This window comes from Vulpes vulpes, chromosome 16 (genome assembly GCF_048418805.1).
Source record: "Vulpes vulpes isolate BD-2025 chromosome 16, VulVul3, whole genome shotgun sequence".
NCBI classification, from domain to species: Eukaryota; Metazoa; Chordata; class Mammalia; order Carnivora; family Canidae; genus Vulpes; species Vulpes vulpes.
The window spans coordinates 92,709,255-92,724,979 of NC_132795.1; the positions used below are offsets into that span (position 1 = coordinate 92,709,255).

At 36.6% G+C, this 15,725-nt stretch overlaps 1 protein-coding gene across 3 annotated transcripts in view; it reads left to right on the forward strand.

Annotated features, from left to right (window-relative positions):
• Window positions 1–14,813, forward strand: part of AFTPH (aftiphilin) — a 65,434-nt gene extending 50,621 nt beyond the window's left edge. Inside the window, exons 7-10 of one of the 3 annotated variants that reach the window (XM_072743092.1) lie at window positions 1,385–1,445; window positions 2,988–3,071; window positions 6,913–7,036; window positions 13,663–14,813. In XM_072743092.1, coding sequence (XP_072599193.1) covers window positions 1,385–1,445; window positions 2,988–3,071; window positions 6,913–7,036; window positions 13,663–13,810 — 417 coding nt within the window. In that variant the 3' untranslated portion in view covers window positions 13,811–14,813. The remainder of the gene's footprint in view (window positions 1–1,384; window positions 1,446–2,987; window positions 3,072–6,912; window positions 7,037–13,662) is intronic. The other 2 variants (XM_072743093.1, XR_011998048.1) reach the window with 2 other exon arrangements.
• The last annotated feature ends 912 nt before the right edge of the window (window positions 14,814–15,725 follow it).

The window sequence follows — 15,725 nt, forward strand, 5'->3', positions numbered from 1 at the left end:
AACTCTCTTAATAGACTTCCCCACCCCCAGCTATCCCCAACCCTCTGGCAACCACTAATGTGAGGATTTTGCTTTGTTTATACCTCCCTCCTCAACCTCCAGTCCTGACCTGATATAGGGAAGACTAAATGCGTATAGTAACATGCCTGTCATTTGTATCCCAATTATCAAGACAATTGTATTATAATATCATGGGATTAGACTTTCAAAAATAACCACTTCATGCTCCTTTCCTGTAGGGAACAAGCAATTATCTATACACCAATATAATATTAATGTTTTAATAGTACCTACCTTACAATAAAGCATAGTGGTAAGCAATAACCAAAAAAAAAGCAACGTGTTGGTATTAAGAGTCTATCAGAACACAGGTTGTTTCAGTAAATGTTGTCAACACCATCCCCAAAATAAAAAAAGAAAATCAGGATTTTCTTGTTAAGATTTTTTTCTTGTTAAGATTTTTTCTTGTTAAGATTGTTCTTAAAATAAGGCAGTGATCATTTTTTAAATGTTTTGTATTACCTTCCATCTTACATGTATCATTTGCTCAATTTATCTTTATGTGTTTGGCAGTCAACAAAATTTAAAAACCCAAAATAGTCAAATGGAACTCTGATTATGCTTTTAAGTATGTTGAAAATTAAATTCTGATGCTGACTATAAGTAATTTCTAAACTGGAGAAGTTGATTTTAAAAATTCTCTTAATTTTAAATGTAGTTTCTGTCCCGTAATTTTCTTTATAATTTGGGGAATTGTAAAGAACCGGAGACCTTAGACTTTAAACCTTCTTATTTTATATGCAAAGAGACTAACTAAATTAAGCCAGATATGGTCATATAACTAGTTATTTAGTAGTTACTTAGTCTTGAAAAATGCCGATCTCCTTATTTTCATATAGTACCTTCTCTATTGCATTAGACCATCCTCTGAGAAATTTTAAGTGTCTAGTCATTTAATATAAAGTAGATCACTTGTTAGTGAAAAAAGTTAGTGATTTTTTAAAATATCTGTATTATAATCTAGCCAATAGTTTAGATCATAACTTGAGAATAGATTGAAATCTTGACATAGAATCAGTCCATAAAAATCTGTTTGAAAATGTAAAGTGAATTCCTTTTCTCAGAGTTTTTTTAAATTACCAATAAGCTGTACTTTGTCAATTTTTCAGTTTCAGTTTGTGTTCATATTTTTAAGTAACCTTCTGAAATTGTAAATTATCCCAATTTTGTCTTTAGGTACTTTATTGCCTAATGATCTTGCTATAATAGTTTTTGTTTTTTGGGGTTTTTTTGTTTTTGGTTTTTGGTTTTTGGTTTTTTAAGGATTCTTTATGTTGCTATAGCCTGTACTGATTAATTTTGATTTTTTGGTTTTCAACTCTAGGAGTCTCTACCACCCGTCCAGTTTGACTGGAGTAGCAGTGGCCTTACTAACCCTTTAGATGGTACGTCTCTCCGTAGAGCCTCTAGCACCAGAGCTAGAGTTAAGAAAGCTACAAAGTTCAGACAAACTTCTCTCTGCTGATTTCCTTTTTTGTTTGAACATAACTTCTTATCTTTGGAAATTCAGGCTTTCTTTCTGAATAGTAATTGCTCAAAAAAAAAAAAACAGCTGTTACTATTATTAAACAGTATTAAGTACATAAGTAGGTAGCAGTAGCTAGGTAAAATTTTAATTTCTTTATCTTAAGTCAAAAACAAGCTTCTTTATTTTTTACAAGTATCTAAGTAGTTGAAATGATATTTTAGGTAGAACCAGTTTACTTGAAATTTGTTCCTGTAGTTTTAATTTATGGAATTTTCTTGGATGCAAAGTCTTGTGGCTAGAGGCTGCTTAAAAAAAGCACAAAGCACAATTATATAACCAAAAACAGTGTGCAAATAGATCATATTTATTGACTCAAAAGTAGTTTTCAGATTTAATAATATTTTATAGAGCACTTATGCAAATGGAAAATGAATGATTTTCATGATTCTTTTCTAAAACTTATCTCAAAATACTAGTAGGTAGTTCTAGAAATAATTGGTTTCTCTCATGGCTTCAGGAGAAAATCCTGGAAAAGGAATAACTTATCCTAGTAATGTGGGTCTTTAAAATAAATGACACAAAATGCTCGTTTTCCAGTGTGCTGACACCACAGATTTTGATTGGACCCTAAGATACAATTATCCTTATTCCTTATACTTCATAAGTTATTTGAGCCATTGTCTAAAACACCCGTCATTCCATCAGCTTTGCCTTAGACTGGGGGTCCTAGATCTGGAAAGCATCCAATTGAATAACAGTGCTGAAGGAAAGCCTGGATGCACCTTTTGCTGTTGTCTGGTGTCTTGAATATTCAGTCAAATCATCATGCTTTTTATTAACAAACAACTTCTTTAAAACTGTATACTATTTCTGATTACTGTTTCAGAGTTAAAGGGGAACAGTACAGCTTGAGGTTGCACATCAGGGTAGGGCAGTAATGATAGTCCTTATTAATGTTATTTTAATTTAAACCAAGTTAATGTATTGGTGCGTGTCCTGAAACTGACAACTTTGTCACTTTTTAAAAATCATTAATTTGAAACCAACATTACTAACATGGAAGATTGATTTGGGCATGTACAGTGATTTACTGTTGGGTTGAGATTAAAGTATTGTTTCCCTTTAACGGGTACACTTTCCCCTTGGTCTTTCTGGTATGGCTTTGAGTTTTGATTGAAAGAACTGAACTCCTAACTAAAACCTTACTAAGTGTTAAATTATTTACTTTGTACATGAGAAAATGTACATTGAATTATTAAATTGTTACTTTAGAAATGTCCTTAGTAATGAAAAACTAATACTGTACACATTGTTTTAATGTTGATTTTAAAATATGTAATGACTACTAATTATAACCTGCATGTTCAAGTGTGTGTCTTACCCCTTTTTACACATAACCCCTCCTCCCTTGGCTTACCTTCTGTGTGGCTGCCTACCAACACGGTCACTGAATTTCAAGCTAGTGGAGGTTCCACTCTTCTGAACCTTGATTTCTTTGGGCCCGTGGATGACAGTAGCTCTAGCAGCAGCACCACAATCCCAGGTCAGCAGAGTGTTAAAACCACAATTCTAGTTTAATTACTAAAAGCATGACCACATCACTTGACTTTCCTATAAACAAGGAAACAAGTAGTTGTATTCTCTATAATATCTTTCTAATACTTTTCTTTTATCTATTGTTATTTTCTAGTATCTGACTATAACAAATGACTTCTGTAAAACATGTTTTAAAGAAAGCTTTCTCAGTGTACTATTCAGAGCTGAAAGTAGTTTCTAGGAATAAAGTAGCCCTAATATCTTTAGCCAGTTAAAGGCAAGGTTTGTTTGTGGGTTTTTTTTCTTTTTCCTGTAAGTGGAAAATGTGATATTTTATATGCTTATTTTTAAAAGCATATTCTATAAAGTCATTTAAAAAAATACGGGTTTAGAAATATAAGGATATTTTAGTATACAAAGATGACTTTACATTGTAGTGCCTGTGATAATAGAACCTCTACAAATTCTAGCAGTTAGTTGTTTATTAATGCTAAATGTATAATTAGGTTCCAAAATGTTAGAGTCTAGCACTGAGTTATATATAGGTCCCACATAGAACTTATGTAGCCCTTAAATAGAAAGTATTCTGTTAGTTTTTCATGAAGAAAAAAAAAACTGTTACAGAAGTCATAGTAGGAAATAATTGCTATGAGAAATTAAAAACTAGAAATTAAAACTTAATGGAGTGCCTGTTAAATTAATGTTCAGCCCTGCGAAGTTCAGTTTATTGACCAAAGGACTAATGTACTTTGTCATTTTTTAACTGAATAAAAGATTAAAATATAATGGCATTTTTATGTTTACATTTTATTCAATATGATTTTAATGAGTCCCTGTCATCCCACCTTGTGATCTGGTAATCATGCCCATTGATCACCGGACAGCTGTTGGGGTGCTATATAGATGCTGATGCCCAGAATGCGTAGCAAGGGTCTGTGCCCTCTAGCAGCCAGTTACACAGCCAGCCTGATTCCTGAGAATTGCTGGTTTTGTTCTATTCTACTTTATATCCTGTCACCCACTTCAGGAGCCATGGTGGGAAATGGGGAAAACCGTAAAAGTCAGATAAGGGTGGGCCTGGAACCCTGAACATCTTTCTCCAGAATATGGTTATTGAAATCTGATCCTGCTATGAGGAAGTTCCAAGGCCATTTGATAGAATGACTGGATTTCTCAAATCTAAGCCCTTGGTTATCATTTTCATTATTTCCAAGATTTTGCAAGCAGATAAAAAACCAATCTGTCTGGTTTTGACTTCAAAATGATATTTTACTATTTACTCAAATTACTTCTAAAATACATTTGAGCTATGGAATGACCGGGGTGAGCCTAATTAGCTGTTTTTAATACTTAATTGGGGGAAAAAAAGACAACAAAAACTTGTGTATCAGTTTCCTTATTACCATATTCCCAAGAATGAATTACCAAACTCCCATTTTTAATTTGCTCTCAGATTTGTTTTGTCATGAACTGTACTATAATTTACATGAGGTCACTATTTTTGGACACCTAAAACCTGGTTTAAATTTAATTTTTGGTTACATTTCAAACTCCGTTAAGAACACAAATAAGTATACAGAAATTACGTGATAACCAGGCTCAAAATACACACAGAAGAGCAAGTGGTTTCAGAGGCTTAGAGCTGTAATGGAAGTGAAATTAGCATGCTCAAATGCAGTCCTCATTATTTTGGAACCTCTTAAATATTTTTGGTCCATATTTTCTTTAGTATGCTCTAGCCACTATATAAACTTGATTACTATAAATTTGCTTGGCTTCTTTTTATTGCTATTGGGTTTTGTTAAAACTTACCATCAAGCTACAGGTATCAACACTTTTCTCAGTATTCCATTTCACCACTTGCTTGCACTTTTTCTGACTTGTTTCTGGGAAAGTCATTTTGTCTTAGCTTGCGGTTATTTAATTATTTTGTGTGTGAGACTTAGGAGGTTGGCATAGAACTTGGTTGGCTAGCTTTAGTTATGTAACTAAACTATGCCTCATTAAGGTTCTGAAAAAAAAAAAACAAGCAAACTCTTCCATTAAAAAAATTACCCTCCAATAATTAGTGTAGAGCAAGTTATCTTGTTTTTGAAAAATATAAAATAGTCACGGTATCATGTACCTTCCTTTATTTTTTTTTTAATTTTATTTTTTATTTCTTTGGTGATGGTGGTTGTTTTGTTTTGGGCTAGGGAGTTTGGGTTTTTTGTTGTCTTTTTTTTTTTATCTCCCACTTTATTCTTTGACAGCCAAGTGGCCAGTATTTTTCAAACTCAACCAAATTTTTACTACCACTTTTCTGTTACCAGTCAGAATACAGTTGTTTATTCTGCATTATATATTAGACATCAGCTTAAATTTTGTGGTTACTTGAAATCTAACCTTTCATAAAGTGGAGGAAGGAGGTACTTTTGGTTCATTTCGTTCCTTATAGGCATCTACCATTTTTTAGATTTTAATTGAAACCTATATACTTACAGAGATACAAATAAAGGACCTCATTAAGTATATTTTGAAATTGTACCTTAATGAAATATTAAGAACTTGGGAGAGTCAACATTTTCTATAGCCTTCCTCCCTTGTTGGACATGATAACTGTGGAAGCTGCTTTTGCTTGTTTGATTTCTGTAAACATCTGAGATCTGTGTTTACATCTGCTAGTTATCTGCAAAGTTGGTTAATAGAAGGCAGTTCCTGACTTTCTTAGCCTTAAAATATCTTAAAAAGAAGCTTGTTAATAACATTAATATTTACATTTATATATAATTTTCTCCTATCTTCAGAGAAATAATAAGTAAGGATTGATGAAAGTATAAGACATTGTTCCTTATAGACTGCTTTTCTGCTATATTCTGAAACTACTAAACTTTTTATCTCAAGTAATTTGCTGGTACCATAGAGAGTAGAGGATTGATTGATTTTTTTAATCTGAGTCTCTATTAACTAAAGTTGAGCTTGAGTCAAAAATGTTTAATTGTTCATTTCAGTGTTTTTGTAGTCATTATTATTTAATATAAATCTATATCCAAGGGAAATATAAAAATATATATTTATATTTAGTGAAGTCCAATCAAAGCTAACAAATCAGCTTCATTTTGAATTCCTTAAAACCAGACTGGATATGAGACCATAGAAATATAAGTAATCCTTGAGACAATTTTCATTTTGTCTAAAATTAGTGCTCTTATTAGTTTTTCTGGGAATATTTTACCCTCCCTACTTCGGACCTGAAGAAAGAACATGTGGTATATAATTTATCTTTAGCACTAATTTGATGCTTTGAGTAATAGTTCGTGTCCTCAGGGCGTCAGAATATATTTAACCAAGTCATTTACCATATTTGAGACTTTAGCTTCTGAATCTTTTGATGTGGAAAAAAGTGTAATGGAGGTAAAATGGTTACAAACGTGTAGAGGGAGAGAAAACTTCAAAAATGAGGCTTATCAGTCCATTTAAACATTGAAGTATCATATAACAAACAAATCATGTGTGCTCTTTATGCAACATTGATAACTTTCATATTGCTAACTAATCCAAAATTGAGTTTTCTATAGCAGATAGAAATTTTAGAAGTATTTGCATATCTACTACATAAGTGTTAGATGAATTAAGGCTGCATTTATACCAAAGTGAGATCCTAAAAGTATTTTCCTACTTTATAAAAATTCTGAAATGTGAAATCTATAATTTAAAAAACAAATGCAATACTACAGCAGTCTAAAGACCTATTGTGCTCATAAAAGACTCAGATGTTTACAGAATGAGTGCCTTTTGCATCTTGGATCATGGCTGATTGAGTAACGCACTGCAACTTGCCCTCACTGACTGTCGTTTTATACTATAAGGTGTGGATCCAGAGTTGTATGAGTTAACAACTTCTAAGCTGGAAATCTCCACCTCAAGCCTAAAAGTGACGGATGCATTTGCAAGACTCATGTCCACAGTAGAGAAGACAAGCACATCTACCAGGTAAACAGCTAGTGTTCATTACACCTTGCTTTGAATTCTGTGTTAAACAAAACAGCTCTGATGGGAAAGCAAGTAAGTTGACAGTATTTCAATATATTGTATTAAAATTCACTTCGTATTTATAAAAATCAATAAATGATGCCTCATTCCAGAAAACAGTTATCAAATTATGTTTAATTGTGAACTCTATTAGAATAGAGCTATTTCATGAAAGGCCGGGAAGGGTTGACAGATGTGGTTTTCTTTTTACCCCACCCCTGTAAACTTTGTGGAGAAGAATTCTGATTAAGTATTGAGATCATAAGCCATTGTAGAAACAGCCCCTCTCCCTTCATAACCACTGAGCTGATCATCTGTGGGAACCCACTTTCACACTCCCAGAGTCACTTAAGCTAATCTTGCTACTCCTTACCTAAGATGGAGTAGGCAATGGCTAGTATTTTATTTTCTGCATTATTGCTGATGTGCAGCACCTCTGACTTGGGATGTGAAGCCTTGCTTTGCCAAGCTTTCTGGGAGGCCTTTTAGGGGCATGACTTTTATAGAAAAGCAGTGTTGGAACCACACAGAAAGAATGTCACTTGGGCCCCTGTGCTCAGGATTCAGGAAACCTTTAGTTTTACATAATTTAGCACTGGAACAGTAAGCCATGCTTACTGCTTTGACACGTTAGCCATAAGAATAGGCCAGTTCCTAATAAGAGGTAGTCATTGTGAACCAGGAAATCACTACTGCAATAGCAAATACTGGTTGATAGGGGTACCATCTTTGTTGATCCAAATCCATTATTCGTCAGCATTTTCAAGTGGAAATATTTACCTGCTAGTTGCTCGCTTTGGCAAAAGTATTATAGGCCTTACTCCTAAATAAATCCATTCTGCCACCAGGTCAGATTCAGATTTATCTTTTGAATCAGTTCTTCTGTAGAAAAACATCCATTTAAAAAGCCCTTTTTTCTGGGGATCCCTGGGTGGCGCAGCGGTTTGGCGCCTGCCTTTGGCCCAGGGCGCGATCCTGGAGACCCGGGATCGAATCCCACGTCAGGCTCCCGGTGCATGGAGCCTGCTTCTCCCTCTGCCTGTGTCTCTGCCTCCCTCTCTCTCTCTCTCTGTGTGACTATCATTAAAAAAAAAAAAAAAAAATTAAAAAGCCCTTTTTTCTTATGAATAATTAAATGCTTACCGGTCTTAAAACTTTGATTTGAATTATCACATTGCCTTTCAAACTGTATTCTTAAATATCCATTCATTAAACAGATATGTATTATTATTTATAATTATGAAAAGGCATTTTTACTTATTTCATAATTACGAATCTCCTTAACTTTTCCCTAGAATAATTTATGGCATGCACACACCACAGATTGTCATTCTCCTTGCTCCTGTTTCTTTGTGGTAACGCCTCCTGGCACTAGGAAAGCTTCCTATTCAGTGAACCTATTTGCAAATGAATCCTCCGTGGATTATTTTTGCTTATTTCCTAACTTTTTCTGTCTCCAAATCATATTTTCAAATCGAAAATCTTCTCATACAAATTTCTCATCCATTTTTTCTATAAATGCATCAATAGTCAAAGCTACTGCACATTTGACTTTTTTAAAAAGTACTGATACTTTTATTGTTTGAGCTTTCCCCTGCCATTTTTAGGGCAACCTTTTCTAAAGACGGTTGTACCATTTTGTTACTTTTTTACCTCTGCTGTCTGACTGAATGAATTGTGGTAGTTTCCAGTCCCATGATGAGAATTAGTCTTTGTGCCATTAGGAGGAGCTCTACACCACATTGTCAGCTTGCTTGCTCTCCTAATTGTTGTTTTACTCATTCTTGAAACATCCCCTGTACACCAGGCAACCTGAACAACTCCTATCACTTTAGGAAATTATCTTCATCATTTCCCTTACTCTGTACTGTTACAGAGTGTACTAGAATCATTGTGTGTATCCTAAGGTTAGTGTTGTAACAGCGTTGAATTGCTCTCTAGTATCTGTCCAGCTTTGCGTTTAAAACACAACCAATTAGGGGCACCTGGGTGGCTCAGTGGTTGAGCATCTACCTTTGGCTCAGGGTATGATCCTGGGGTCCTGGGATTGAGTCCCACATCGGACTCCCCACGGGGAGCCTGCTTCTCCCTCTGCCTGTGTCTCTGCCTCTCTCTCTGTGTCTCTCATGAATAAATAAAATCTTTTTTTAAAAAAAAGCCATTTTAAAAAAATAAAACACAACAAATTGAAAAGAAAATGAGTTGCCAACTCTGTATTTTGTTTTGAGGAATTATTTGAAAATGGTAAGAAATGCAGATATTCACAAGTCTTAAAGTTAGAAGGTAATACTGTAAAATGTCTCCATGAATGATTCTCAGTTGTACAGGGAAGAAAAAGGTGGATGGAATGCATCACTTCAGGAGATTTTGGTGTCTTTGTTACTTTTACATTTTGTTCTGTTTTTCTTTTTGTTTTTGAATAAAACTACAGAAAGCAAAGCTCAGCAAACTTGACTGTTGACAACACACAGAAGGTAGGGTGACTGTAGGGCACACCACAAGGTTAGGAAGCTGCGCTGTAGGCAGAGGAAGGTGGCGTGTAACAAAAGGACATACTCTTTTCTAAGTGCCTTTGATGCATATGCAAGAAGTACATGTGCTCATCTCCTTCCAGACACAAGCTGTTACAAGTGACTTCTTAAAAGAGATGCAAGTTCTTAGTTTTAAAATAACTTAGTTTTAAAATAACCTGGGTGGCTCACTCAGTTGGGTGTCTGCCTTCGACTGCAGTCATGATCCTGGAGTCCCGGGATCAAGTCTCGGCGGGCTCCCTGCTCCAAGGGGAGTCTGCTTCTCCCTCTGCCCCTCCCCCTGCTCCTTCCCTTTCTCATGCACTCCCTCTCTCAAATAAATAAATAAGATCTTTTAAAAAATAAAATAGTTCCTTCTTCTTGCTTTACCTTTTCTAATATAGAGAAAAATTACCTCCTGATCCTAATCAGTGGGACCACCCAGTTAGTAGTGGCAAACCTCCAAGTCAGGTTTATTCAAGCCGAACGACTCATCGCCAAAAGTGATACGTACATCTTTCTTTTTTTGAGCTTTTAGTTGAGATATATTCCACATACCATGAAATCTACCCTTCTCAAGTATACAGTTCATTGGCTTTTAGTATGTTGACAACATTGCACAACCATGACCACTATGTAATTCTAGAACACTTATATCACCCCAGAGAGAAACTCCATACTCATTAGCAGTTACTCCCTCTCTGTCACTTTTCCCAGCCTCTGACATCCACTAATCTGCCTTCTGTCTCCAGTAATTTGCCTATTCTTGTTATTTCGTATAAGTGGAATCATACAGTATTTGACCTTTTATTCCTGGCTTCTTTCTCTTAGTGTGTTTTCAGTTTCAAGTTTGGCCATGCTATTGAGTGTATCAGTATTTTCCATTCCTTTTTATGACTACATTATATTCCTTTGTGTGATTACACCACATTTTGCTTACCCATTAATTGGTTGATGGATATTTGGGCTGTTTTTACTTTCTGATTATTCTGACTAATGCTGTGAACATTCATGTACAGGTTCTTGTGTAGACAAATGTTTTTCATTTTCTTGGGAGTGAAACACTGGGTCATACAATATCGATATGTTTAACTTTTTGAGGAGCTGCTGAACTGTTTTCCAAAGTAGTGCCACCATTTTACATTCTTCCAATAATATGTAAGGATACAAGTTTTTCCACATTCTCTCCAAGGCTTGTTATTGTCTGACTTTTGGTTACAGCCATCCCGGAAACCGTTGTCTACATCAAGGTCAGGAAGATTTACACCTAGGTTTTTTCCTGAGAGTTTTATAGCTTCAGCTTTTACATTTAGGTCTTTGGTCCATTTTGATTTAATATTTGAATGTGGTGTGAGATAGGGGTCCAACTTCATTCTTCTGCATGTGGATATCCCACATTGTTTGGTGAAAAGACTCTTTTTTTTCCCCATCGATGGTCTTGGCACCCTTGTTAAAAATCAGTTTTCCATAAATAATGGGTTTGTTTCTGGACTCTGAGTTGTATTCTACTGACAAAAAGGATAAATCTTAGCTAATGAGAATGTAAATCAAAATTAGGTCACTGCTTTTGGATTTGAGAAAAGTTCATGATACAACTTTTTATTTTTAAATTCTCCTCAATTTTCTTCTTATCGTCCAAGAAAACTAGATCACATCAGTGCACAGTGACTACAGATAAATACACAAACTATCAACTCTGTAAACTTTTTTTTCAATTTCCTGTTGCCTCTAAATAGCACTTCTAAAGTAAGGCCATTAGTAGAACATCTAGAGTAATCTTTACTAACCATTTCTTGGGTATAAGCTTCTACCTTGCTCTCCTTTCCCACACCCCAACTGCATTCCACAAATGAGAAAGTCCATTTAGGTCCAATTTTATTTGTTGCTGTGTTTTGTTTTGTTCTGTTAAGATTTTGTTTATTTGAGAGAGAGCAAGCACATACAACTGGGCTGGAGAGGGACAAGCAGACTCTCCTCTGAGCAGGGGGCCCAACACAGGGCTCCATCCCAGGACCCCAGGATCATAACCTGAGTGGAAGTCAGACAGTTAACCAACTGCACCACCCAGGCACCCCTGTTTGTTACTGTTTTTAATAACTTTTATCATAATAGGAGCGATAAGATATAGAAACTTAGAAAATACAAAAAATTAAAACTCAGTTTCACATTCTTACCACTCAGATCTGTATAACTCCTTTCAGATCATTTGCTATGCAGATATATCCATATGTGTGGTTTTTAGCCAAAAATGAGGTTTTATAGTCCATACCGAAATGAACTTACCTTTGCAGTCTGTAATCTCCATCTGTGAACTTCAGTGCATTTTTATTCCATCTAATACCAAAGCTATATTCAGATGTCCCCTCAATACCAGTTCTCAAAGCAGGGAACTGTTGTACCTGGCTGTTTCAGCCTCTAAGCCTCCTTTAACCTGGCTTATCTACCTCCCACCCTTTTGTTTGTGTTCAGTTTTAACAGTAGCTTATTAAAAAGATGTCCAGGTGTCCTGCAGAACGTCCCAACCTCTGGATTTATCTGTTGGCTTTCTTCAAGTAGTATTTAATATGTTTCTCTATTCCCCCTATTTCCTGTAAGCTAGAAACTATATCCACAAATTAGATGAATTCGAATGAAAGGTTTTGGCTGGAATACAGCACAGGTGTTGTACCGCATCAGAAGTTGCATAGTGACCTGGTGACTCCTCAGTAGTGATGCGAAGATTGACCGTTGGTGAGAGTCTTGATCTCTTTCCATTATACAGACACTTCCAGTCTTTCACTTTGAGACTAAAAATGAACTCTCTGGTTTTTCTTCATCAAACATCCACCTAATAATTTTGCCACCATTTAAATGCAATTAAAATTGTAGATTTTAAGCAGAAAATACTGGATTGCTCTCCCATTCTTCTGAGAAACCTTAGAACTGAGTATTGGTTGATCTGATGGTTTCAATGTGCCTGAAGCCCACCCCTCATTGAAGAACTTCGGTCTTAAAATTGTGATGTTTGATTTTTCCATCATTCTATTAAATCTTTTTATTTCAGCCTGAATTTAAAAGTGATAACAGAAAAGCCTAGATATGAAATAAAAGCCTGTTATCTATCTTTCCCTTCTCGTTTCATCTCCTGACTCCCTGTTCCCCATTCCAACGACAAAGAATTCAGGTGGAAGAAATAACTTGTGTCACACCTAATATAGGACCAACTATTTTACCATAAAAGAGAATTGGGCTTTTTAGAATCAACAATTTTAAACAGAATTTGGTCTAAAATTAATATCTCCATGACTACAACTATTCTTTCAATATATTTAACATCCTGGAAAAAATCAAGGTTGGCTTACAGTCATGTGCTCAACTTGAGCCACATTTGAGGCTCACTTGACATTTCCGCAGCTCACCATCTGGGAAGCCCTGGGTAAAAGGGGTTCTTCCTGAAGTGCTCACCTCTAATATCAGGGGCCAGCGAGTAAAATCTACTTCGTCTACAGAAGCCCAAGGATTTCGAGCTTTCCCCTCTCCCTGAGCACTTCCTGCCTAAGTCCATTCTTAGCACCTGCGACCGCTCCCGTGCTGCTCCTTTCAGACCTGCTGTCGGTGTCCCAGCAGGGCTGAGACTGGGCCTTTCTGAGCCAAGGGCTTCCTCTTCTGGAATTCCCCAGGAGGGGATGAAGAACGCCTGAGGTTAAAATGATTTACAAGGCCTTGTGCCAGACATACTTATGTTGAAGTAATTTTGGTAGTTTAGTGGGGTTCAGGGGGAAATCCAGTTGGGTGAAGTTTTATTAGGGCTCCAGCATGATATGTCTGCTTAGCAACATTTTTAAAGTGTGCCCGGGTAGATGCTTCTAGCCTTAAGCAGATCTGTGAGCTGTACCTAGGTGCATGCGAGTGTATGTGTGCACACGCCCAGCTGTAACGCATATACACAAATGGGGATGCATCTTCGGAAGAGTGGTACGTGGCGCAAGAAGCACACACAGTTCCTTACAGGGTCAGGAACTGGCAGAGAAGTCCCCACAGGCCGCTGTCTTACAGCAGAGTCCCGTCAACACACTTCTCTTTTTCATTTGTCCTTAGGAAACCGAAAAGAGAAGAGCACCTGAGTGAAGAAGCCATCAAGGTGATTGCTAGCCTTCCTGACTTAACGTTCATGCATGCCAAGGTGTTGATGTTCCCAGCCACGTTAACACCTTCCACAAGGTCCCAGGAGAAAGCGGATGGATAACTGATGTGGATTGGACAATTTCAGTTGCTTTTCCTTCCCTCCAGTCCTTCCTTACCTACCATCAAAAGCATACCTGCTCTAATTAAAAAAAAAAAAAAAAAAAAAGTTCAGCTGATTTGTTGGTAAGCCGCACTAGAAAGGTATACATAGTAATGTATATTTATTTACATACTGAAGTCCTAAATTTATATTAGAAAAAAAATGTAAATAATCGGGGGTGAACATTTTTGAAGATTTATTCTTTTTGTGTTGCTGGGGTGTATACATTTATGTCTTTGTGAAATACACTGGTGGTGTCCTTCTTACAAAACTTTTGAAATAAAAAAAAGAAAATTAAAAACTCAAATCTCCACTGTCTGTGAAATCCCCTTCAGTCTTTTCAGATTGCATTGAATGTTCTATTAATTTTTCATATCATATGTTGAATTACTTTTGCTATCATAAATAAGCTCCAAAGTCCCTGTTTAGCTTTTTTTTTTTTTTTTCCAATTTTATGTGTGGTGGGTTTGTTTCAGATCTGGCTTTTTGTTAACATTTTTGCACTCTTTTTTAATCTTTTCAATCTGGCATATTGCTGTTTGACCTTTGCAAGGTACTTTATCGATTGCTCTTTTGTTATAGGGTATGTGGATCATTGTCAGAACTTGATTGGAGGGGTTTAAAGAGATTGTGTCTGTTTTAAATCAGTTTGGTTTGGAGAAGGACCAAATTATATGAATGTCTTACAATGAAATTTACTTGTTAATGATTTTTTGTTTTATCGTACCACTATTTTTTGAGGATTTTGCACAGTGTAAAATGACATAATCATAGATTGCTATGGTTTAGGCTGTATATACAGAAAAAACTATGGGTTTTAAATGTTTGGGGAAATTCCTATGGAAAAAAGAAAGACACGTAGAAGAACCTCTGACAAGGTTAATGTGCATGCCCAAGGTCTTTTGAGATTTCAGTGTGTAAATTTCCTTTTAGCTTACACAAAAATAAAATAATTTAAAAGAAATTGAGCCTGGTGTCTTTATACTTTGGTATCTGAGGAAAATAGGAGTTTGGATGCAAAGATTTATTCCATTTTAATATATTTCAATCCAGAGGAAATCATTTAGCAGGGCTTCCACTTTTTTGAAAGCAGAAGGAATTAGGATCTGGCCCCATGGGAAATGGGTCAGTACTAGAGGGGAGTCGTTTTTATGTAAAACATGAGATTATAAAAGAAATTCCCATGATTCACTATAAATGTATCTTCATCAGAATTGGCAAGATTAAATAAGGGTTTACAGGGAATTTCTGTCTTTTCCAGAAAATACATGCATGATATCAAGGTGAGCAGGAAATTTCTACAAGGTAATCTTTAAATATTGTTATTAGCCGGTTGCCCAGGTGGCTCAGTGGTTGAGCGTCTGCCTTCGGCTCAGGCCATGATCCCAGGGTCCTGGGGTCGAGTCCCGCATCAGCTCCCTGCTCGGCGGGGAGCCTGCTTCTCCCTCTCCTCCCTGCTTGTGTCTCTCTCACTTTCTCTCTTGCTCACTCTCAAGATCTTTAAAAATATATAAATATTGTTACTAGCTGTTGTGTCAGCTGAGTCACATGACCTATTTCATCAGAGAGTGGCAGCCCGCCCGACAGCGGCCCTCAGCCTGTGGGGAGGCTCTGGTGGAAGCCTCGGCCCCTCCCTTGCCGACCGTCGTGTGCTGCCGGGTTCACCCGGGCTGCGGGACCGCCGGTGCAAGCACGGCCTGGAGATGGCGCCTCTCCATCCTCCACCCGCCATCTCCCCAACTTTTTTGGGGGGTTTGGGGGGTTCTCTCCGAATGGTCCCAAGTCCTCAGTGTCCGGTGACCCTTCCGAGTGGAAGGATAGAAACACTCCTCAGCAGAACTTCCCCAGTTGCAGTAACTAGAGCCCAAAGGGCTGC